The sequence below is a fragment of the Anomaloglossus baeobatrachus genome, chromosome 8 (assembly GCF_048569485.1).
Source record: "Anomaloglossus baeobatrachus isolate aAnoBae1 chromosome 8, aAnoBae1.hap1, whole genome shotgun sequence".
Lineage (NCBI taxonomy): Eukaryota > Metazoa > Chordata > Amphibia > Anura > Aromobatidae > Anomaloglossus > Anomaloglossus baeobatrachus.
In genome coordinates this window covers 32,475,186-32,500,445 of record NC_134360.1, presented here as the reverse complement: position 1 = coordinate 32,500,445, position 25,260 = coordinate 32,475,186, and the positions used below count along the sequence as shown (strand labels likewise).

The 25,260-nt window shown below is 51.2% G+C and overlaps 1 protein-coding gene across 1 annotated transcript in view; it reads left to right on the top strand.

The window, feature by feature from the left end:
• PROK2 (prokineticin 2) overlaps nucleotides 1–17,039 on the top strand; it is a 47,930-nt gene extending 30,891 nt beyond the window's left edge. The window contains exon 3 of the mRNA XM_075320708.1: nucleotides 13,103–17,039. Coding sequence (XP_075176823.1) covers nucleotides 13,103–13,228 — 126 coding nt within the window. The 3' untranslated portion in view covers nucleotides 13,229–17,039. The remainder of the gene's footprint in view (nucleotides 1–13,102) is intronic.
• Nucleotides 17,040–25,260: the final 8,221 nt, after the last annotated feature.

The window sequence follows — 25,260 nt, the reverse complement described above, 5'->3', positions numbered from 1 at the left end:
CAGCATCAGCCTCCCCCAGCATCAGCCTCTCTCCTCCCAGCCGCCCCCAGCATCAGCCTCCCCCAGCATCAGCCTACACCCTCCCTGCCTCCCCCAACATCAGCCTCCCCCAGCATCAGCCTCTCTCCTTCCAGCCTCCCCCAGCATCAGCCTCCCCCAGCATCAGCCTCTCTCATCCCAGCCACCCCCAGCATCAGCCTCCCCCAGCATCAGCCTCTCTCCTCCCAGCCTCCCCCAACATCAGCCTCCCCCTCCCAGCCTTCCCCAGGATCAGGCTCTCTCCTCCCAGCCTCCTCCAGCACGCCGTGCTCCTCTGCCGACACTCACAGATCCGATCGCATACACTCACACACACACACACACACACACACACACACCCGATCGCATACACTCACACACACCCGATCGCATACACTCACACACACCCGATCGCATACACTCACACACACCCGATCGCATACACTCACACACACCCGATCGCATACACTCACGCACACACACATTGACGATATTGCACATACGCGCTCACTCACAACATCCGGAGATACCACATGCTTCTGGCCATGTGATCCTCTGGCAGGTCCTGGAAGCTCACAGCACAGTATCGCGGCCGAGAAGCAAGCGATATCCCAGGATGTTGTGAGTGTGTGGATGCGATGTGATGTGTATGTGATGTGTGTGTGAGAGTGAGTGTGATCTGATGTGTGTGTGTGTGTGTGTCTGTTGTTATGTGTGTGCGTGTGTGTATGTTCCGCCGCTGCAGGACCTTGATGCGCTGGTAACTATGCTACCATGGTTACCAGCGCATCCCGTCCCCCACTCGCACAGGAGCCCACACCAGCATACGCCGGCAGCCCCAGCAATGCGAGGGTTTGTGTCGGCTGGGTTGGCGGCGTACGCTGATGTGGGCTCCCGGGGGTACAGTACTCACCTGGGAGTCGTGTCTCCGTGTCAGTTCAGGGGATGCGTGCGGGGGCGGGGCCAGAGCGAGCGTGCATTGCGTGAGGGGGGCGGAGCGTGGCCGAGTTGCCAATACGTGCAGGGTGCCGGGGCGAGAGGCCAATCCGTGTGGGGGGCGGAGCCTGTGCGAGCGGCCGGCCAATCCGTGTGGGGGGAGCCAGGGCGAGCGACTAATCCGTGCGGGGGGGCGGGGCCATGGCGAGGCCAGCGGCCAATCCGCTTTGTGTCACCGTAAGGACACAATTTTGGAGCAAGACAGACAGACAGACAGACAGAATAAGGCAATTATATATATAGATATTAAAAATATTTAGTATTTTCGCATGTGTGACTATATGTCTCAATAAACTGAAGGGGATGACGATGAACAAGCAGAATCGCTGCTTTTTTTGTCCACTTTGCCACTAAACAAAACCTGAATATAAACATCAGAAAGTTGTATGGATCTGTAAAATGGTAATGGTAAAAACTACAGATGGTACCCAAAACAATAAGCCCTAGTTTTTAGCTATTGGGGGGCAAGAGAATAAAATGAAACTGAATAGAGGCCCCACTGGGATCTGTCGCCTGAGGGACTGCAAAAATTGTGAGCTGGCCCAGTCTGAAATTGAGGCCATTGCAAGCCTGGGCTTCATTTACGGTCTAAAAGAAAACGTAGGCCTTGTTGTCCATAGCAACCAATCAGTGCTCATGTACCGCCCCGCGGGCTCGGCTGCGGCCGCCGAGCAGCTCGGATCCGTGCTCGTACGGTGGGTGGCTCGAGCTCCTCATGGACCCGGGGGTCACGTCGCTCTGCAAGGGGGGTTGGCGCTACACGCAGGGACTTCAGTGGGGAATTCCACTGCCGGGGCCGCGGTGGTTTTAAGGGATGTAAGTTCGTGACGCCACCCACGGGTTGTGGTGAATGGATGGACACCACCGCTGCCGTTGACTAGGCCTCCCGGGGACGGTGTTGCGCAGCTTGGTGTTGACCCCTCTGTGGGTAGGGGAGTGATGGTCCCGGGGGCCCAAGGGAGGTGCTGAGGCGTGGGGACGGGTGCGTACTGAGTGATGGTGCGGTGCAGCGCGGTGCGCGGCCCGAAGGCACTGGTGTACTCACTATGACACAATACACTGGAGTCTCTGGTAAACCAAACAGGATGATGAACGGGGCCGGCAGCCGGCTGCAGCTTCTCCCTTAACAGGTTGGTGGTTAACGCCTTTCGCCTGCACCTCTTTGTGTGAATGTTTTGACTTCTATGCCTAAGCAACGGTAGTCCGCTCCCCGGCTTGCTGGGTGTCAGGAGAGCCCCTGTTTGCCCGCAGACGCTGGCCCTTTGGGTCTCTATGCCTTGGAGGTGGCTTTACCCTGTATGGTTGGGCTGTTGTCTTCTAACGGGTCTTGTGTGGGAAAGGTCTTTAAGTCCAGTCCTCAATCAGTTGATTTGACTCGGCCCTGTTGGTTCGGGGCTTCGTACTGGGTCTGAGTACCCATCCTGGTGCTCCGGTTTCCAATCAGTTTCCCGGTTCGGTACCGGCGGGCCACCGCCTGACCCCGGTCCCTACGGTTCCACCGGCTGTAATCCCAGCTGCTGCAGGTGGCCACCACCATCTGCCTCCTTGCCAGAGGTGCCTGGGCTCCGACCCAGACACCTGAGTAGACTGTTGGCAGGCCTGGTCACAGGTCTGCCCTTGAACTCGACCTCACTCCTTCGCTGTCAAAACTCATCTACTCTAGAACTACTGCTTTTTCCTGCCTCCAGGCCTGTGAACTCCTCGGTGGGTGTAGCCAATTGCCTGGCTCTGTGAAGCCCCACAAGTGCAGTGTCGGTGCATTACCTTCAGGGACTCCACGTAGCTGGATCTTGTCACAGGTAGGAGATCTTCTTTTAGGATTGTCGTGACGCCACTCTCAGAATTGCGGTCAGTGGGGACCGCCACTGCAGGTTAAGGGATGCCTGGGGCTGATGGTGGGTGCAGCCAGTTGTAATAGCCTCCTGAGAGTGAGGCAAGCCCCAGGGCCCTGTGTAGGTGTGTAGAACCACAAGGCGCAGAATAACTCCACACAAGCAGAATGTCTTTCAGGGGTTTTACTCACTGTTGATGGCAGGGTGAGTAACCCGGGCGTAGCTGGGATGAACCAGGCTGGAACCAGGTATCCTTCAGGCTGACTGATGAGGGTGGCTACCGACTCGCCTTCCTTAGCCCTTCTGTGGTTTGTGGTAACCCCGACTTTTAGTCCCTATGGGGGTCACCCAGGGAAGTAACTGCTCCCCTCTTTTGTTTGCCGTTTGCTTGTCGCCTGGACCAGATCACTCCAGCTGCTTGCCTCCTGTGAACTATGGGCCCTAACTGTGGCTACGTGGCTGCGGCTTTTGTGGTGTTGTGGCGTGGGCTTTGAGGGCCCCACACCGGCAGGTTTAGCAAGGAAAGGTGGATCTATCCCCGCACCGGGATCTGCCGCCCGTTTGGGCCTGGTACTCCCTGACAGTCTCCTTACTTTCCACTACACTGCTCTCTCTCTAGCTGTGTGTGGTGTTCGGGCAGCACTACCAGGTGACCGTTCTCCCCCGTCGGTAGTCACTGCGCGGACGCTGTTAGACTGCAACAGCTCCAGGGTCTGCTTCTGCTCTTCCTGGACTGCTGCACTAAACTGGCTCACTCGTGGGACCTGCACTGCTGCTCCTGTCTGAGCTCCACTTCTATGCTCCTCACTCCTCCACACTCTGCTTCAGACTGTTTTCTCCTCCTTCTCTTTTCCCCTTGTGCCTGCCTACGCCACCTAGCAACCAGGCTCTCTACCACACCCCTTGAGTGGAGATGGAGGCTTCGCCCCCTCCACTCCTCAAGTGGAGGTGAAGGCTTTGCCCCCTCCTGGGATCCCCAGGGGTCCTCCCAAAGGTACATGTGTGAGACCTGATCACTATGCGCCTGTGTAGTCACACCTCGGTCAGCCTTCTGGATTACCTGTATTGTACTGTCCCCAGCATGGGTGCAGTACTCAGTGGTGCCTGACCAGGTCAGGGGCGCCACATTCCCCCTTAGTTATCACCAGCACGTCCTCGGGCTGCAAGACAACATTTTAAAATGCGTAAAACAGTAAAACATGGTAAAACGTTTTAAAACCACCAGGTACCATACATCACCACCCTCCACCCACAAGTCCGTTAACCCACCCAAAACCCTCTCACGTTGGCCGCGCCTTCAGACACTTCTGGCAGGATGTAGAGGCAGCTTTCATGGGCTGGTGGTCTTCAGGGCATACCTGGCCTGGTGAAGCCGCGCCTTCAGCCACTTCTGGCAGGATCCAGAGGCGGCCTTCACAGTTGGTGCTGACCAGGTACCCTCTTTGTGGTGGAGAGCCAGGCCCCATAAACAGGCATGCTCCCTGGTTGCAGGCGAGCCAAGGCCCCATAAACGGACGTGCTCCCTGGTTGCAGGTGAGCCAAGCCCCTAAACAGGTTGGCTCTGGTGGTGGTACCTCTGGGGTAACTATTTACACTGCGAGAGTTTGTGGCTATAGCCAGTTCATAGCCTTAAGGTTTATGGGTTTCTCACATTAGTTCATGTGGGCACATGCTTAAACTTATAAACGTTGCAAACTGGTCAAAACTGTAACTTGCTGTACTTCTTTCTTTACTTTATGCAGATTCCTCCTTACCAGGGCTTGGGCCTGTAGGGCTGCGGCACCTGTTGTTTTCTTCATTTCTCTCATCATCGGAGGTAGTCTCATCAGTGGGTCCTTTATCTTTCCTTTCTTCTTCTGTATCTGTTTCTTTTTCTTGTGGTATGGAGACAACTGGGTTTCTATAGGAATCTCTGGTACATGGCGTAACGTCAAGTGCATACCATCCTCTTTCTCCCTGATGCATTGTGAATTCCACTGTATCTCCCATCTGTAAGTTCCTTCCTGGATGTCCTCTGGGCAAATGGGCTCTAACATCCCTTCTATTCACAAATATGCCTTCTTTTATACCAGGAGCTACTATGAAGCCATATCCACTCTTCAAACTGAAATCCTCTACTACACCACGACAAAGTGGGCCTCTAACCTGGGATTTGGCCCTTCTCAGGAACCGTTTCTCTTCCAAGTCTCTGGCCATGACTTCGTCTTTCTGCTCTGGAGACTGCGGTGCAGGGGAAAGCTTGGATCTGCTACGGCGCCGTGTCTTGCGGACTGGATTCTGCGAGGTACAGCTTACAAGCTCCCAGGTGAGGCTTTTGGGCAGATCTTCTTCAGCAGAGGGTATCGGGTCTTCTTCGTCCCAGCGGGAGTAGGGCAACATCTCTGGCTCGGGGTATGAATCCACTGCTGATGGCTCCGGAGTCAGCTCCTCAGCCTTCTGGCCTCCCCTCCCCCTTAGTTCTTCTGAACACTCCTGTCGTGGCAGTGCTGGGGATGGACTTTCATCAGCAGGCCCGGGCGGGGGACTCTTTGGCGTGGTTGCTGCAGAAGTCGCCTTGGGGGTATGCGGAGGGAGCAGATACCGGTCCACCATCTCCTGTGGGAACTTGGCCTCCAGGTCAGCCTTCAGCTTCCAGTATTCGGGGTCCGCACCTATCAGGGACTTCCTAGCAGGGACTTCCTTAGACTGGGGAGCGGTGTCTGCTCTGGCCTTGCAGGCCGGGGTAAACAATGGTACGTCTGTCTTTTCTTGGCGGGCCGCGCCTGGCATGGCGGCGGCCTGGTCTTGGCGGGCCGCGCCTTGCATGGCGGCGGCCTGGTCTTGGCGGGCCGCGCCTGGCATGGCGGCGGCCTGGTCTTGGCGGGCCGCGCCTGGCATGGCGGCGGCCTGGATCAGCGTCGCTGTTGCAGCTGGCGTCTTAGCGGGCTTCGCTACTATGGCCGGTTCTTGGCGGGCCGGGCTGGGCGTTGCTGCCGTGGTCTGGGCTTGGCGGGCCGGGCCTAGCATGGCGGCGGCCTGGGTCAGCGTCACACCTGCGGCGTGGATAAGGGTCGCGGCGGCAGCCGGATCTTTGCGGGCCGGACTGGGCGTTGCTGCAGGGACCGGGTCTCGGTGGGCCGAGCAGGGCATCGCTGCGGCGGCCTGGGCTTGGCGGGCTGCACCTGGCGTGGCTGCGGCCTGCTTCAGCGTCGCCGCGCCGGACGCCTCTTCAGGGGCCGCGGGCATGGCAGCAGGGATCGGGGTACTCGCGCTGGCAGGGGCAACGCTGGACTCACCCATCGTTGGCAGCATCGGGGTCTGAGTCGTCACCGCCCGGTCTGGCACTCGGCGCGCGGCTCTCCCCTCATAGGCCTGAACCGCCGCGGTCATTTCCAGAAACTCCGCACGTCCCTCTCTGATCTGCCTTCCGACCCTGGCCTCCAGTTGATCGCAGAACTCGGCAAGCTCCCGACACCACCAGGCAGTGGAGCCTGGCTCTGGGTCTCTGTGTTCAGACGCCATTTCCTCTAACAGCAGGCTTCTGGCTCCCTTTCTGTCCCGACGTCTCTGAACGCCTCCGCTCTCTTCACTTGCGAGGTCAGGACTCTGCAGGGGATCTCTGGGTAGCCACACCTCTTCGTGGGCGGTAACTTCTCCCAGCGCGGGCTGCTGTTGTTTTTCAGCGCGCTTTTCATGGTGGCAATATGGCGGCGCTTCCAATTTTCCAAGCGGACCGCCCAGGCACATGGTCACCTGTCTGGACAGGTCTAGTCCTTATCCTGTTCGTGACGCCAGATGTGAAGCCCCACAAGTGCAGTGTCGGTGCATTACCTTCAGGGACTCCACGTAGCTGGATCTTGTCACAGGTAGGAGATCTTCTTTTAGGATTGTCGTGACGCCACTCTCAGAATTGCGGTCAGTGGGGACCGCCACTGCAGGTTAAGGGATGCCTGGGGCTGATGGTGGGTGCAGCCAGTTGTAATAGCCTCCTGAGAGTGAGGCAAGCTCCAGGGCCCTGTGTAGGTGTGTAGAACCACAAGGCGCAGAATAACTCCACACAAGCAGAATGTCTTTCAGGGGTTTTACTCACTGTTGATGGCAGGGTGAGTAACCCGGGCGTAGCTGGGATGAACCAGGCTGGAACCAGGTATCCTTCAGGCTGACTGATGAGGGTGGCTACCGACTCGCCTTCCTTAGCCCTTCTGTGGTTTGTGGTAACCCCGACTTTTAGTCCCTATGGGGGTCACCCAGGGAAGTAACTGCTCCCCTCTTTTGTTTGCCGTTTGCTTGTCGCCTGGACCAGATCACTCCAGCTGCTTGCCTCCTGTGAACTATGGGCCCTAACTGTGGCTACGTGGCTGCGGCTTTTGTGGTGTTGTGGCGTGGGCTTTGAGGGCCCCACACCGGCAGGTTTAGCAAGGAAAGGTGGATCTATCCCCGCACCGGGATCTGCCGCCCGTTTGGGCCTGGTACTCCCTGACAGTCTCCTTACTTTCCACTACACTGCTCTCTCTCTAGCTGTGTGTGGTGTTCGGGCAGCACTACCAGGTGACCGTTCTCCCCCGTCGGTAGTCACTGCGCGGACGCTGTTAGACTGCAACAGCTCCAGGGTCTGCTTCTGCTCTTCCTGAGCTGCTGCACTAAACTGGCTCACTCGTGGGACCTGCACTGCTGCTCCTGTCTGAGCTCCACTTCTATGCTCCTCACTCCTCCACACTCTGCTTCAGACTGTTTTCTCCTCCTTCTCTTTTCCCCTTGTGCCTGCCTACGCCACCTAGCAACCAGGCTCTCTACCACACCCCTTGAGTGGAGATGGAGGCTTCGCCCCCTCCACTCCTCAAGTGGAGGTGAAGGCTTTGCCCCCTCCTGGGATCCCCAGGGGTCCTCCCAAAGGTACATGTGTGAGACCTGATCACTATGCGCCTGTGTAGTCACACCCCGGTCAGCCTTCTGGATTACCTGTATTGTACTGTCCCCAGCATGGGTGCAGTACTCAGTGGTGCCTGACCAGGTCAGGGGCGCCACAGCTCCACCCGCCCCTGGAGTGGACATCAAACCTGGAGGGTGGTGACAAGGTTTTGAAGTTTGGCTGCTGTCACCTTTTCAGGGAGGGGGTGTGTGTGCATGGACTACCTGGGACGACCTGACTAGTCCAGGGCGTCACACTCAGCTTTCATTTTATCAAAGCACATAACTAAATGAAAGCTGCACTGTGATTGGTTGCTATGGGGACCAAGTGCCATTATACTATTAGGCAGTTTAGATATTACAAATTTATATCTAATATATAAAGCTCAGTGTATGTGTGTGTGTGTGTGTGTGTGTGTATGTTCGCTAAAGGAATTTGCACGGTCACATTTACAATCACGAAATATTGCACAGACGCCTCATGTGACGTCATAGACTATGTTTGGGTGGGAAAATTTAACCTCTGGAAAAAGTTACTCTACAAAAATCCTGCAGCCATTAAACTGAATGGAGCTGGGAGCTGCGGGCTATAAATAGCAACTGTCAGTGGTTGCTATAGGAACAAAATAAACTGTTAGTATACAAAGCTTATGTGTGAGGTAAAAAGATGTCGGTGGTGAAACGGATAGAGAGACAGAAAGAGACAGACATAGACAGCGACAGACAGGGAAAGAGACAGATGGGAAAGAGACAGCCGGGCAAAGAGACAGACCTGGAAAGAGACAGACCTGGAAAGTGACAGACCTGGAAAGTGACAGAGCGGGAAAGAGACAGAGCGGAAAAGAGACAGATGGGCAAAGAGACAGACGGGCAAAGAGACAGAGCGGGAAAGAGACAGAGCGGGAAAGAGACAGACCTGGAGAGAGAAAGCCCTGGAAAGAGACAGATGGGCAAAGAGACAGATGGGCAAAGAGACAGCCAGGCAAAAAGACAGCCGGGAAAAGAGACAGACCGGACAAAGAGACAGACCGGGCAAAGAGACAGACCGGGCAAAGAGACAGTCCAGGAAAGAGACAGACCGGGAAAGAGACAGATCTGGAAAGAGACAGACGGGCAAAGAGACAGACGGGCAAAGAGACAGAGAGAGAGAGAGACAGAGAGAAAGAGACAGATAGACTCATGCAAATACAGACAGAGAGATAGAAACTGACAGACAAGGAAAGAGACAGACAGCGAGACAGACAGACAGACAGCAACACACATATAGAGAGACTTGGAGAGAGACAGTTACTATACCGGGCAACGCCGTGTACTACAGCTAGTAATCAATATAAGCCACTGCTCCCAGTATGTGCCTATCAGGGTATGCTGGAAGTTGTAGTCTTCTAAAATGTGGAGCGCCAGAGGTGGCAGAGCACAGATTTCCATGGACAATTATAGATAATTAATAAATTACGGGTTAGGCCAATTTCAGACGTCCGTGTTTAATCAGGTACAAGCCACACGCATGGGTATATTCATATGTGACGCCCCTGAACTAGTCAGGGTGTCACAGGGTACTGCACTCTTTAATCTTTTGGTGGAGGACTCAACCCTCATGGTTCTGGGATCCTAACTTTTGGTATTGTTTCCATCAGCATGCAAATCCTAGTTACACCTCACCCCACACCCTGTCAGGTGGTCTAGCTGGAACAGAACCATCCGCCTAGGGGTCAGACAGACTGGTGGGAGGGGCAGAATCAGTTGAATGGTAGCCCTCAAAGAGTGAGGAGCTAGGGGGAGTTGGAGCTCCCTGGAAGAAGTTAGCTAGGTTGCAGATGGTGGTCTGGGACCAAAGGAGTCGGAGACCCGGTTGCAGGGTATTGAAGAAAGATGCCAGGCTTAGTTTTGGGGAACAGTCGGCACCGGAGTACCTAGAAACTGAACCAGCAGCGAGCACGGCGGGGTAGTGGACCCTAGATCAGGGAGTAGCTTCACGCAACCTGATAATTAACCTGCGGAGGATAGTCTCTTTATGAACTTTCCCCAAGAACTCAGAGGTCGAAGGCATCAGCACACCGAGGGGATAGGGCTTTCCAGCTCATGTGGCCTACTGAAATCCCAAGTGTCAGCCATCGAGATTACAGCTTCCCTACTTAACAGTGAGGAGCGGGACCCCGACAGCTTCAAGCATAGGTGTCACTCAGAACATCTAAAAATACAGTGCACGGAGGCAAGGTACAGATCACTAGCAATACCAAAGGGAGCGGACTCCTGGACGAGCTCCCCTGAAGTGGCAGGTGCACCCAGAGACTTGGTTTACCTTTGTGTCAGAGTCTGCTTTGCGGTCGCAGCACTGCCAACACTGCCTGAGTGAGTACGCTGTCCTCCCCTGCTTCCAATCTGTACCCCGCTCCCCTACACCTCCACCATCCAAAGTCCCGGGGGCCTCCCCTACCCGTGGAGGGAACGTCGTCTGGCTGCCCCACTCCATCTCTCCCGGGTACTCCTATTGGCAGTACTCACGGGCGGCGTCACAAACTCTTATCCCCTGTAAATACCCCCTTTGCATTTGAAGTGGCCGCGAGCCCCTGGGTCCGGAGACCCTTGAGCCACAGCAGACCCCGGATCCGAGCGGTTTGACCACTGCAGGGACAGCACACATACATGAGTTTTACGGGTCTCACGCGTGTGTCACATGTGTGTCATCTGTGTTTGCATACGTGTGACATCAGTGTGACACCCCTCACCATATGCATTGAATATTCACTGCACCTCGGATATAGCAGCAGAAGCATCACTTGGGATGTCACCGAGGACAGCATCGTTGGGGACAGTGCCGGGACCGCATTGATTATGCTCATAGAATATTCATGTACCGCCCCGTGCTCGGTAGCCGAGCCGCTCGGATCCGGACCTTCAGTGGGTGGCTTGAGGGTCTCCGGACCTGGGGGCCTCACGGTCACTTCAACCCAAAAAGGGGATTATGGTTTGGGGACGTAGGTGTACGGCCAGAGCCGTGTTAAGTTTGTGACGCCACCCACGGAATGTGATGAAAGTAGGCACCACCGCTGCAATTACGGGGCACCCGGGGGAGATGTTGCGCAGCAAGTTGTTAACCCCTCCGTGGGCAGGGATGGTGGCCCCGGGACCCGTTGGGGGTTGGCTGGTTGGGCGATGCAGGTAGATGAGCGACCGGAGGGTGCGGATGTACTCACATATACTAATATATTAATACTCACATATTAATGAACACACGAGTCTCTGGTAAATTAAGGTGATGGTGGTCGGTGCCTGCAGCCGGCTGCAGTCTGGTCCCCCATCCAGCTGGTGGTCTCTGTCTTTCTCCTGCAGCTGTGTGTGATGGTGGACTACCTGCACCTGCAACTTCAGGAGTCCGCTCCCGGCTTGTGGTCGCCTGAGGAGCCCGTTGCCTGCAGACGCTGGCCCGTGGGATCTTTGAGCCGCGGCGGTGGTTTATCCCCCTCGTTGGGCTGTTGTCTTCAGTTGGGACTTTGGGTGGGACAGGACCTCTAGTCCTAGCCGCAATCAGTTAATTAGCTAGCCTCCAGTCGCTTCTGGACCTAGCTTCAGGGTCTGAATACACCCCTTTGTGCTCCGGTTTTCGAGTCGGTTCCCCGGGTCAGTACCGGTGGGCCACTACCCTGTCCCGGTCCACCTCGGTTCCACCGAGCCATCTTCCCGCCTCCTGCAGACGGAGGCCGCCGTCTGCCTCCTAGCCAAAGGTACCAGGGCTCCTACCCTGGCACCTGTCCAATTTGGATTCTCTCTCCTCTGCTGGAGCAGCACACAGCTCCAGCCCACACACCTCTCCAACTTGAACTCTGAACCTTATCTGCTACTTTCCCGCCTCAGGCTGTCTGAGACTCCTTGGTGGGCGTCTTCCAACCACCTGGTTCCGCCCCCTGGTGTGTCCATCAAGCCCTGAGGGGGGGTGACTAGGGTTTAATGTTTGGCTGTGTGTTACCTGTGAGGGACTGGTGTAATGCGGGGCGCTATCTGTGACTACCTGGCTTGGCCAGGGCGTCACATTCACTGCACCTTGGACCTGGAAGCAGGAGCATCACCGGGGACAGCATCACCGGGGACAGCATCGCCGGGGACAGCATTGACGGTGACAGGTGAGTATTCAGCAAGCAGTGTGTGTGCAGTGATGTCCAGGAGGTCATTAGAGTTCCCAATGAACTCTGATACCTCCTGATGACACCCCCCTGACACCCGTGCTACAGCGGGTGTCACAACATGACTTCACGGGTTCATCAGAGTTCATTGGGAACGCCGATGACCTCCTGGACGTCACTGCACACACACTGCTTGCTGAATACTCACCTGTCACCAGCAATGCTGTCCCGGCGATGCTGTCCCCGATGATGCTGTCCCCGGTGAATATTCTATGAGCATAAATAGCGGGGGTCAGAAGCAGGAGACAGCAGAGCCGAAGACAGCAGCACCGGATACAGGTGAATATTGAGAATCTTTGTATTTCAAAAGTACAAGTTTTCTCTGGTATGTGTCACACTGATGTCACATGGATCACATCAGTGTGCGGGCCGTGTGACAACCGTGCTGCCGGAGAAAAAACGGACATGTGTGCGTGCAAGGAAACGCGGGGTTACACGTTGCGTGTGAAAACACGGACGTGTGAGTAACACCATAGGATAACATGGGTATGCGTGGCATCCGTGTAAAAAACGGATGTCACATGTACCTAAAACATGGACGTCTGAAACCGGCCTTATATTGGGTAACCGGCATCATTTACGGCGGTGATTTACATGGATTTCACACCAGATGGTCATTCCTGTCCTTGCACTTCATATTTACGTCAATTGGCAGCAATAGCTTGCTTTTCAGACGGGAGGACGATGCTGGTGATATCACTAATCACAACATCTGCGAGGCAATGAAATGAAGAAATAAAATCACGGACATTCAACCCCTTCCTGACATTACTTTTTTGTTTTTCTGTCCACATAGCCGTATGGGAACATTCATTTACCAAATAATTTACTAAAATAAGGGGGAAAAATTCCAAATGCAATAAAAAGCGTAAAAAACTCCCATTTCACCATTGTTTTTGAGGTTAATTTTTTTAACGCATCAATTGTAAAAAGACCAGTATGATTATGGCCATACCAAACTTGTGCAGTTTATTATTATTATTATTATTATTATTATTATGTTATTTTGTTATTAATTATTATTATTATTATTATTATTATTATTATTATTATTATTATTATTTTAGATTTAAGAGGAGAAAATAAATTCAGAACTTAAATATGTCATATATTGGGAGGAGATTATACTCGGATGAATTAATTATTAGTCCATACTCTTATCTGTGCTTCATTTTCTTATTTCTGCAGACCCCATTTTTTGGAAGAAGAATGCACCACACCTGTCCGTGTCTGCCAAACCTGGCCTGTACAAAGCTGGATGACGCCACCTATAAATGTTTGTCGTTCCTAGAGAGCAACGATATTTATTTTTAAGAGATTCCGGCGATGAAGAAATGTGATTGGAAAGGATGAATTTCTGCTGCCAATAATTTAAAGCTTTTTGAAAAACTTTTTTTTTCATGTCAAAAACTAAAGACACATTAGAATAGCCAATCAGAGCTCAGCATTTCTGTCCTTAATTCACCTGAATAGGAGCCCGATTGCTTTCTGCGGGCATCAAAACTGCGGCAGGTTCATCCAAAATATACTGTATATGGGCACCAATGTAGACAAAAAAAGTGCCCAGGGATCTCAGGGTACCATTATATTCAATTGACCCCTGTAACCAAAGCATAATATAGAGGGGGTCCTGTTCAAGGGACCAAACACTGCTGGTCATAAGTGTCCTAATGAGACATACAAAGTGATATCTGGGCGGATTTATCTATCTTTTTCTGGGCTTCGGCTGATTTATGACAACAGACCACATGAAAGTAGAGCTGAACTAGTGTTCATAAATCAGCCAAAGCCCAGAAAAAGACAAATAACAGAGTTACACACCCCTCTACTATTAGAATGAGCTCACTGATAAATTATTGGATAACTCATTCTACAGCTAGTAAAGTGCAGGGGAAACAAAGGCAAACAATACAAAATGTGTAATAATTTTTGCAATTGGATTTTTACTCAAAATGGTGTTTGGCTGCATATTGCTGGCTGCAAATTAAGTAACTGAGCATCGGTCAGCGAGCTCGTTTTTAGGGGGAGGTTTGTGACTCTTATCTGTAATTTTTTTGTGCTCCTTTCAGCTGATTTAGGAACACGGACCACATGAAAGTTGAGCTGAATTTTGTGGAGTTCAGAAAAAGACAGATAAGATTTACACGCTCCCCGTGAGAACGAGCTCAACTGATGGATTCTTAGGCTGCGTGCCCACGATCAGGGTTCATAGTGTGTATTCACTCTATCCAAAATGCTGCGTTGTGCAGTACAAGCACAATGGATGATTTCTAGAAATCTCATGCCCATTGTGCTTGTTTTCCACGCAGTGTAATCTGACCTGCTGCAGCTTCCCGAGCCACAGCATGTCAATTTACCGCTGCGGAAAACAGAAAAAAAGACTGCAGCGGCCCAAACACTGATCATGGGCACAGCTTGGTGCGATCTCCTGCAGAGAGCACTCGTGGCCCCGCAGGAGAAGACACGCTGCGCCCAGGAATCAACATGTCCAGATCGTGACCACGGGTAGCTGCGGTCTCCTGCAGAGAACACTCGTGGCCCCGCAGGAGAAGACACGCTGCGCCCAGGAAGTAACATGTCCAGATCGTGACCACGGGTAGCTGCGGTCTCCTGCAGAGAACACTCGTGGCCCCACAGGAGAAGACACGCTGCGCCCAGGAAGTAGCATGTCCAGATCGTGACCACGGGCAGCTGCGGTCTCCAGCAAAGAACACTCGTGGCCCCGCAGGAGAAGACACGCTGCGCCCAGGAAGTAGCATGTCCAGATCGTGACCACGGGTAGCTGCGGTCTCCAGCAAAGAACACTCGTGGCCCCGCAGGAGAAGACACGCTGCGTCCAGGAAGTAGCATGTCCAGATCGTGACCACGGGTAGCTGCGGTCTCCTGCAGAGAACACTCGTGGCCCCGCAGGAGAAGACACGCTGCGTCCAGGAAGTAGCATGTCCAGATCATGACCACGGGCAGCTGCGGTCTCCTGCGGAGAACACTCGTGGCTCCGCAGGAGAAGACATGCTGCGTCCAGGAAGTAGCATGTCCAGATCATGACCACAAGCAGCTGCGGTCTCCTGTGGAGAACACTCGTGGCCCCGCAGGAGAAAACACGCTGTGCCCAGGACTCACTGCGTCCAGGAAGTAGCATGTCCAGATCGTGGGCAAGGGTAGCTGCGGTCTCCTGCAGACACCCCTTGTGGCCCCGCAGGAGAGGAAATGCTGATCCAGGACGCAGCATGTCCAGATCATGAGCATGGGTCGCTGCAGTCTCCTGCAGAGAACACTTTCGGCCACGCAGGAGAGGACACGCTGATCCAGGACGCAGCATGTCCAGATCGTGAGCATGGGTCGCTGCGGTCTCCTGCAGAGAGCTCTTGTGGCCCCGCCGGACAGGACATGACACGCTGCGTCTAAGGCTGCTTTCACACATCCGGTTTTTCCTGTGTGGCACAATCCGGCGCTTTGCAGAAATAACGCAACAGTTTTTTTTTGCCGCTGGTTGCGTTTTTTTTGCATAAACTTACATTAGTGTCGTATTGTGCCGCATGGGCTTGCGTTCCGTCCGTTTTTTGCCGCATGCGGCGGCAGATTTAGCCAATGCGGCGGCCGGATGGAACGTTGCCTGGCACGTTTTTTTGTCCGGCAAAAAAAAAACGCATTGCGCCGTAACCGGCTGATGTGGCACGATTTGCAATGCATGTCTATGGACGCCGCATGCGGCGTCCTGCGGCAAACACCGCATCCGGCCGCCGCATGCGGTTTTTTCCACTGCGCATGCTCAGTAGCCTGCCGCAAGCGGCAAAAAACGAACTGGCCGCATGTCAAAAACTTATGCAAAGGATGTGGTTTTGTCGCCGCATCTGTTGCATAGGTTTTAGAGCTGGATTGGCCGGCTCTGCTAAAACCGGAGGTGTGAAAGCAGCCTAAGAAGAAACATGTCCAGATTGTGAGCATGGGTCGCTGCGGTCTCCTGCAGAGAATACTTTCGGCCACGCAGGAGAGAACACACTGGTCCAGGACACAGCATGTCCGGATCGTGGGCAAGGGTCGCTGCGGTCTCCTGCGGACAGCACTCGTGGACCCGCAGGACAAGACACACTGCCTCCAGGACACACTGCGTCCAGGACACACCATGTCCAGATCGTCGGCATGGGCAGCTGTGGTCTCCGGCGGAGAGCACTCGTGGCCCGCAGGACAGGACACACTGGTCAAGGACACAGCATGTCCAGATCATGGCCACATACCCTTAAAGAACTCATTCTGCACCGGCATTGTGCATGAATACAAAGCACTCGTAAATCCAAAACTTACAAATCCAGCTGAAAATAATATATATTTTTAGACCCACATATATGCATTTAAGTAAAAAAAAAAATTGTCCCCAAAGTTCTTCATATCCTTTTGCCCACAAAGAAATGTGCAATTCCAGGCACAGCCTTCCGAGTGGTTACATTTCTGGAGAACCTCAGACAAACCCTTTACATTGATGCTCATATATTCCAGGGTCTTCAGTTTGGTGAATCATTATAAAGTGAATCTGTCACCAAACTTACCCAAACCTGTTTGGCTATCCATGAACCCCCCCCCCCCCCCCCGCTCTGAAAAGTCTCAGAATGAAGGTTTCTGCCCCCATTTTTCTTCTACCTATTGGCACCTTATTATTCGGCTCAGTCTGGTAACAGAAGTCCTACAATGTAGCAGAATCCTTGACACTTGTATCAGTGACTGTGATCCGGTCTTCATATGTAAATAGAATGGATATTAGATTATAAAATATAAATTATGAATATTATGTAATTATTTTACATTGTAAAGTCATGTATAACCCTCCAGGAATCCGCCATGTCGTGCTCTGTATGTCATCACTCTGGATTTATATTGCGGTGTATTAATTCTGTATCAGAAGAACAACATCGTCCCTTCTTACATCATCCTCCTGGTTTACTGTTTGGCGATGTCCTATTTTATTAATGACTCATGTGACAGGCTACATCCTCTGTACTGCGCTGTGGAATATGATGGCGCTATAGAAATAAAGAAAAATAAATGATAAGATTTGTTTATTTAATAACTCCCATAACAAACGTATTAATTTTGCATTAACTTTGTGATGATAAAGGAAAATGATTCCAAGGTATAACACAAATTTATGTGAAAGTCGCCGTTAAAGTGAATCTCTATATCATTATTGCCTTAGTTTTTACTGAAATGCAGGTATTTGGGCATAAAATTTTTTTTTTTTATCCAATTGCTTTCTATAGTGTTTGTGCTGCACTCTGTACTGCTGATTGCAGAATGAGTTAACTGAGAATTCATCAGTGAGCGCATGCAGACACAAGAGGTTGCAATTCTTTTATGTCTTTTTCCCAGCTCCTCTCAGCTGATATGTGTTGAAAGTGCAGAGAAACTTAGAGCCTGTAAAAGCCAAACAGTGGAAATCTAATATATAAAGCTGAATGTGTGTGTGTGTGTGTGTGTGTGTGTGTGTGTGTGTGTGTGTGTGTGTGTGATTGGCATCTGCACTGTCGCAGCTACAGCCACAACATTTTGCACACTCACACGTCTGGACCCCGAGAGCGTCATAGGCTATGTTTTGAGGGGAAATTTTAACTCCGCGCTTTACAGTTATTTGCCAAAAAACCTGCCTCCATTAAAGTGAATGGAGCTGGGAGCGACAGTGCAGCCAGAACTTCAGAAGAATGCGCAGCCACGCCCTTATATGGAATGTTGGCGTGTCACAATGCAGCCAGAAAAAAGAGACAGACACAGACAGGAAAAGAGGCAGACACAGACAGGGTAAGAAACAGACATAGACAGGGTAAGAGACAGACACAAAGAGACAGACAAAGAGACAGAGACAGACTGACAGGGAAAGAGACAGACACAGGGAAACAGACAGACATGGAAAGAAAGGAGAAGAGACAGACAGGGTAAGAGACAGACAAAGACAGATAAAGAGACAGACACGGGGAAAGAGATAGAGGGAAAGAGACAGACAAGGAAAGAGAGGGAACGAGACAGACAGGCAAAGAGACAGACAGGGAAAGTGACAGAGATAGATAGACAGACAGGGAAAGAGATAGACAGACAGGGAAAGAGATTGAGAGACGGAGAAAAAGACAGACAGTCAGAGACAGACAGGGAAAGAGACAGACAGACAAAGAGATAGAGAGAGAGAGACAGAGAGATATATACAGAGGGGGAAACAGACAGAGAATGGGAGAGAAACAGAGAGACAGTTACTATCCCGGGAATGTTAATACATTCTATTTTGTTAACAACAGTTATTAACTCAGGCGAAGCCGGGTAGTACAGCTAGTAGTTCAATAAAAGGCAACTGCAAAATTGATTTTTAATCTAAATTATATGCACTTAACTAAAAAGAAAAACAAATGTCCCCAAAAGTGGATAACCCTCTTAAAGGACTAAAATTCTGCACTTAGCTATGACAGAAACAGGGTGAGTCAATGGTGGATGATGGATCCTGTGTTATCTACTGTATATTGAGATGTTATCAGTCATTATACAGGAGGCAGAGGAGGTGAGCTGTGACATAATCTATTGCGTATAGTATTATCTACTGTATATAGATGTGTTATCAGTCATTGTACAAGATGAGGAGGTGAGCTGTAATTATTGTGAAAGGTGGATCCTGTGTTATCTACTGTATATAGAGCTGTTATCAGTACAGGAGGAGGAGAAGGTGAGCTGTGACATCTATTATGAATGGTGGATTCTGTGTTAACTACTGTATATAGAGATGTTATTATCAGTCATTTTACAAGATGAGGAGGTGAGCTGTGATTATTGTGAAAGGTGGATCCTGTGTTATTTACTGTATATAGAGCTGTTATCAATAAAGGAGGAGGAGAAGGTGAGCTGTGAGATCTATTATGAACGGTGGATTCTGTGTTATCTACTGTATCTAGAGATGTTATTAGTGATGAGCGAGCATGCTTGTCACTACTCGGTACTCGCACGAGTATCGCTGTACTCGGGCTGCTCGGCGGGGACCGAGTAATCTTGCGATACTCGTGCTGTACTCGTGGTCTTCATTTCTGCATGTTGGCGCTCTTTTGAGAGCCAGCCCTCATGCAGGGATTGGCTGGCAGACCACTGCAATGCCACAGCCCTGTTAGTTGTGGAATTGCAGTGATTGGCCGGCCTGCACAGCGTGACCGAGCCTTTATATCGGCCGGCGCGCTGTACTCTGCTCACAGCTATCCAGACAGTCAGTGCAGGGAGAGTGTCGCTGATTCAGGGAAAGCTTTGCGGCCCTTTATAGCTTTTTCAGTTGCAGGGCTGCAAACAGTGTGACCAAAAGTCCTTCTCAGGACTATTCTAGTTGTATACAGGCAGGCAGGGTATAGCCAGGTCGGAGTACAGTAGCAGAGTCCTTCTCAGGACTATTGTTGCTATATACAGGCAGGGTATAGCCAGGTCTGAATACAGGCTAGTGACCAAAAGAGTCCTTGTCAGGACTATTGTACCAGTATACAGGCAGGCAGGCAGGCAGGGTAGTGGTGACCGTATACCAGCCTTCATCATATCTGGGGCTGGTGTACACAGTGTAAAATAGTCCAGATAGTGTCTGACTTGTCTGTAATTGTCGCTCCCCAAAAAAACCTGTTAGGTTCTTATTGCGTCCGTGCTTGGTTTTTAAAACCGCACGTGTGTGCCTGTTGGTGGCAGCGTACAGGTGCACTTGTGTGCAATTTCCAGAAACTTTTATATAACGCACAAGTAGTGAATATACACGTCAGCAGTGCACAGCATTGCAAAATGCGCAAGGGCATTGGCAAGGAACAAGGAAGTGGACGTGATGGTGGTGCAGGCAGAGGCCGAGGTCGTGGGCAAGCTCTAATTTCGCCACAACAAAGGGCCACATCTAGTCGCTCGCACGTCCTGTCCCAAATTCTTGGGGACCGCAGCAGTACACCGCTCTTGAACCAAGACCAGTGTCAACAGGTTGTTAGTTGGATAGCAGATAATGCTTCCAGTCAGATTGGCACCACCACAAACACTCTGTCTTCCACACGGTCAAGTGTCAGTAGCCGTGATACTGCACCGCACATTTCTGAACCTGATCCTCCTTCCTACCACCAGGCTGAGTACACGTCCTCCTCGGACATTAATGATCCCACACTTGGACACTCGGAAGAGCTGTTCACGTTTCCATTCACACATTCTGGCCTCTCGCCAGCTCATATTGAAGTGGGTCATGAGGAGATCGTCTGTACAGATGGCCAAATATTTGAGCAGCCACGTTCTCACGAAGTTGGCAACGTGTCTCAACAAGTGGTGGACGATGATGAGACACAATTGTCAGCAAGTCAGGAGGAGGAGCAGGGTGCGGAAGAGGAAGACGACGTGGAGGATGATCCAGTAACTGACCCAACCTGGCAGGAGGATATGCAGAGCGAGGACAGCAGTGCACAGGGGGAGGGAGGCGTAGCATCACAACAGGCAGTAAGAAGCAGGGTGGTGGCCCCAGGCAGAAGTCAGGCAACCGTTCCCCGGAACAACACGACGACACAAGGTGCCTGTACAAATGTTAGGTCTTCCCGAGTCTGGCAGTTTTTTAAGTTGGATCCAGATGATTCAAAAAAGGCCATTTGCAACACCTGCCGTGCCAGCATCAGCAGGGGTACCAAAACTAGCAGCCTGACCACCACCAGCATGATCAGGCACATGTCAGCCAAGCACCCGACTTTGTGGGAAGTACAACAGAGTCGAGGAGCAGTGCTTGCTGATGTCACTGCTACGTCTTCGCTGGTTGTGCATGCGAGCCAATCCCCTGTCCATGCTGCCTGCGAACAAGCCTCCTCCACTCCTGCACCTGCAGTTGCCTACGCAGAAAGAACACCATCATCAAGCACGTCCTTGTCCCAGCGCAGCGTTCAGTTATCCATTCAGCAAACCTTTGAACGCAGGCGCAAATACACTGCCAACACCCCACATGCCACAGTTCTAAATGCTAACATTTCGCGACTGCTTGCGCTGGAAATGTTGCCTTTTAGGCTGGTGGAGACAGAAGCATTCCGTGACCTGATGGCGGCAGCTGTCCCACGTTACTTGGTCCCCAGCCGCCACTATTTCTCCCGGTGTGCCGTCCCCGCGTTGCATAACCACGTGTCACAAAACATCACACGTGCCCTGAACAACGCTGTTTCACCCAAGGTCCACCTAACCACAGACACGTGGACAAGTGCTTGTGGGCAAGGCCGCTACATCTCGTTGACGGCACACTGGGTTAATATTGTGGAAGCTGGGACCCAGTCTGAGCGAGGGACGGAACACGTCCTTCCCACACCAAGGTTTGCAGGCCCTACCTCAGTCAGTGTTTCACCCACACTCTACAGCTCCGGAATGTCATGCTCTTCAGCCTCCTCCTCCTCCTGCGCATCCTCATCCACTGTGCCCTCCACACCAGTCACAAGCTGGAAGCACTGCAGCACTGCCTCGGCGAAGCGGCAACAGGCTGTGCTGAAGCTAATCTGCATAGGTGACAAACCCCACAATGCAGAAGAGCTGTGGACAGCTCTGAAACAGCAGGCAGATCACTGGCTCACACCTCTGAACCTAAAGCCAGGAAAGGTCGTGTGTGACAATGGCCGGAACCTGGTGGCGGCTTTGAGGCGAGGCCAGCTGACACATGTTCCATGCGTGGCCCATGTGCTCAACCTCGTGGTTCAGCGGTTTATAAAGTCATACCCAGAGCTGTCTGATCTGCTGGTAAAAGTTCGCCGCCTGTCTGCACATTTTCGAAAGTCACCTACTGCTTCAGCCGGCCTTGCCGGCTTTCAGCGCCGTTTGCATCTTCCGGCTCACAGACTGGTGTGTGATGTCCCCACGCGTTGGAATTCAACTCTGCACATGTTGGTCAGGATATGTGAGCAGAAGAGGGCAGTTGTTGAGTACCTGCATCACCTAAGCCGTCGGGAAATGGGTCAAACTCCACACATAACACCTGAGGAGTGGAGATGGATGTCAGACCTATGTACCATCCTCCAAAACTTTGAGGACTCCACCAAGATGGTGAGTGGTGATGACGCCATTATTAGCGTCACCATACCGCTACTCTGCCTTCTAAAACGGTCTCTGCTGAAAAACAAACATGATGCATTGCAGGCGGAGCGCGATGAGTTGCAGCAAGAAACAGTAGTGGGTGTGGGTGATAACACACAGCCCAGCCTCGTCTCATCACAACGTGCAGTGGAGGACTATGACGAGGAGGAGGATGAAGACATGGAGCAACTCTCCGGCCAAATTGAGGATATGACATGCACACCAGTCATATCCTCGGTTCAGCGTGGCTGGCCAGAGGACAGGGTAGATGAGGAGGAGGAGGAGGAGGAGGAGGAGGACAGCATGTTCAGTCATCTTGTTGGTCAGGCTACTGAAGTCCTGGCTGTTAAGAGTCTGGCACACATGGCTGACTTTATGGTAAGCTGCCTGTCTCGTGACCCTCGCGTTAAGAACATCTTGGCCGACAATCATTACTGGTTGGTAACACTGTTAGACCCACGCTACAAGGAGAACTTTTTGTCTCTTATTCCCGTGGAGGAGAGGTCAACCAAAATGCAGCAGTTCCGGAAGGCCATACTCACGGAAGTAGGCAAAGCATTCCCCTCACAAAACGCTAGCGGCATAGGTCAGGAATCAGTGGACAACCGAGGCGTACAGCCGAGAGAGGCACAAGTCCAATCCGCCAGAGGTAGGGGAACAGTCTTTAAGATGTGGGACAGTTTTCTCAGCCCCTCACGTACCACAGCCCCTGAGGTGCGGGGTAGTGCCACAAGAAATCCTAAGTTTGCCCAGATGCTGAAGGAGTACCTTGCAGATCGAACAACTGTACTCCGACATTCCTCTGTGCCTTACAATTATTGGGTATCCAAGCTGGACACGTGGCATGAATTGGCTCTCTACGCCTTGGAAGTCCTGGCCTGCCCTGCTGCTAGCGTTTTGTCAGAGCGTGTTTTTAGTGCCGCAGGTGGAATCATTACAGATAAACGCACCCGCCTGTCAACTGAAAATGCTGACAGGCTGACTCTGATCAAGATGAACAAGGGTTGGATTGGGCCAGACTTCACCACACCACCAGCAAATGAGAGCGGAATTTAAAGTTTGCCATGTACCTCCACTCACCCATGGGTACACACTTCTGGACTTTGGATAATCGCTGGACTGCTCCTCCTTCTCCTCATGCGCCACCATGATGATGACCGTTACAAATTGCAATACTTAGGCCTTTGTTTCAGGTATACCCCCAGTGGTAAATTTTTTCGCCCATTCTTTGCAGAATGGACATTACAACGACAGGAGACCCGCTCCTTTGCAATGGGAACAATGTTTTGAGGCCCTCATGCACGTCTCTACCCAGGGACAACGTGGAGCCTCCCAATTTTTGGCTGCCCTGCCTAAGGGCTATACTACAATACACCCACTTCCTTAAAATGGACACTTAATGTTTTGAGGCCCTCATGCACGTCTCTACCCAGGGACAACGTGGAGCCTCCCAATTTTTGGCTGCCCTGCCTAAGGGCTATACTACAATACACCCACTTCCTTAAAATGGACACTTAATGTTTTGAGGCCCTCATGCATGTCTCTACCCAGGGACAACGTGGAGCCTCCCAATTTTTGGCTGCCCTGCCTAAGGGCTATACTATAATACACCCACTTCCTTACAATGGGCACTTCAGGTTTACAGGCCCTCATGCACGTCTGTATGCAGGGGCATTGGTGAACCTCACAATTTTGGACTGCCCTGGCAAAGGAAAATACTACAAAGACTCACTTCCTCAAAATGGGCACATTAGACTCAAGAGGCCTTCATGTACGTCTCTTCTCAGGGACATCGGAGTGCCACACAATGTTTTCACGTAAAATCTTTCATGTATTAATCTCAAAAAGTAACATACACCAGCTCTATCTCACTATTGGGTATGTGCCCTTAACATTTCCGCCATGAAAATTCATTTTGGTGTCATTTTGGAAGGTTTTCTGGTGAGTCCGTAAAAATGGCGTGAAACGCGGACAAAATTGTTCACAGCTGTGACTTTTGAGTGATAAATGCTTCAAGGGGTCTTCCCCATGCTGTTGCCATGTCATTTGAGCACTCTTCTGAGACTTTTGTGACATTTTTAGGGTTTCTCCATGCTGCCGGGGGGTCATTTCACAAAAATACTCGGGTCTCCCATAGGATAACATTGGGCTCGTTGCTCGGGCCGAGTACACGAGTATCTTGGGAGGCTCGGCCCGAGCCTCGAGCACCCGAGCTTTTTAGTACTCGCTCATCACTAGATGTTATCAATCATTATACAGGAGGAGGAGGTGCGCTATGACATCTATTAGGAATCTTGGATCCTGTGTTATCTACTCTATATATAGAGATGTTAGTCATTGTACACAAGGAGGAGATGAGCTGTGATATCACCTATTGTGTTTGGTGGATCCTGTGTTATCTACTGTATATAGAGGTGTTATCAGTCATTGTACAGGAGGAGGAGGTGAGCTGTGATATCACCTATTGTGTTTGTGGATCCTGTGTTATCTACTGTATATAGAGGTGTTATCAGTACAGGAGGAGGAAAAGGTGAGCTGTGACATCTATTATGACTGTTGAATTCTGTGTTATCTACTGTATATAGAGATGTTATTATCAGTCATTGTACAAGATGAGGAAGAGGTGAGCTGTGATTATTGTGAAAAGTGGATCCTGTGTGATCTACTGTATTTAGAGCTATCAGTAAAGGAGGAGGAGAAGGTGAGCTGTGAAATGTATTATGAATGGTGGATTCTGTGTTATCTACTATATATAGAGACGCTATCAGTCTTTGTAAAGGAGGAGTTGAGCGGTGATTTCATCTGTTGTGACTAATGGATTCTGTGTTAATTGTTTATCAATACATGTAACAACAAAAAAAAAGATTTAAACAATAGGTTATTTTTTAACAATATATTCCCTTTTAATGAATGCATTTTAGGCTAAGAATCAGATACATTTTTTTCAATTAGTTTAACCATTAACAATTTTCAATTTTGCACTATTTGACTTTTACAGTTACTTTGTTTCTCTGTATATTGCTTGACTGCAGAATGAGGAAATTGAGAATCGATCAGTGAGCTCCTTATGATGGAGAATTTATATCTCCCTTATCTGTTTTTTTTTTTTGGGGGGGGTTAAATCTTTTTCCAGCTGATTTATGAGAACATTAACATTCAGCTCAATTTTTACATGATCGGGGGTCACACAACAGCACAGGGGAGTTCAGAAAACACAGATAAGGGAGATATAAACTTATCACCAAAAGGAGTTCACTAGCCAACTCTCAGTTAACTCATTCTGTATT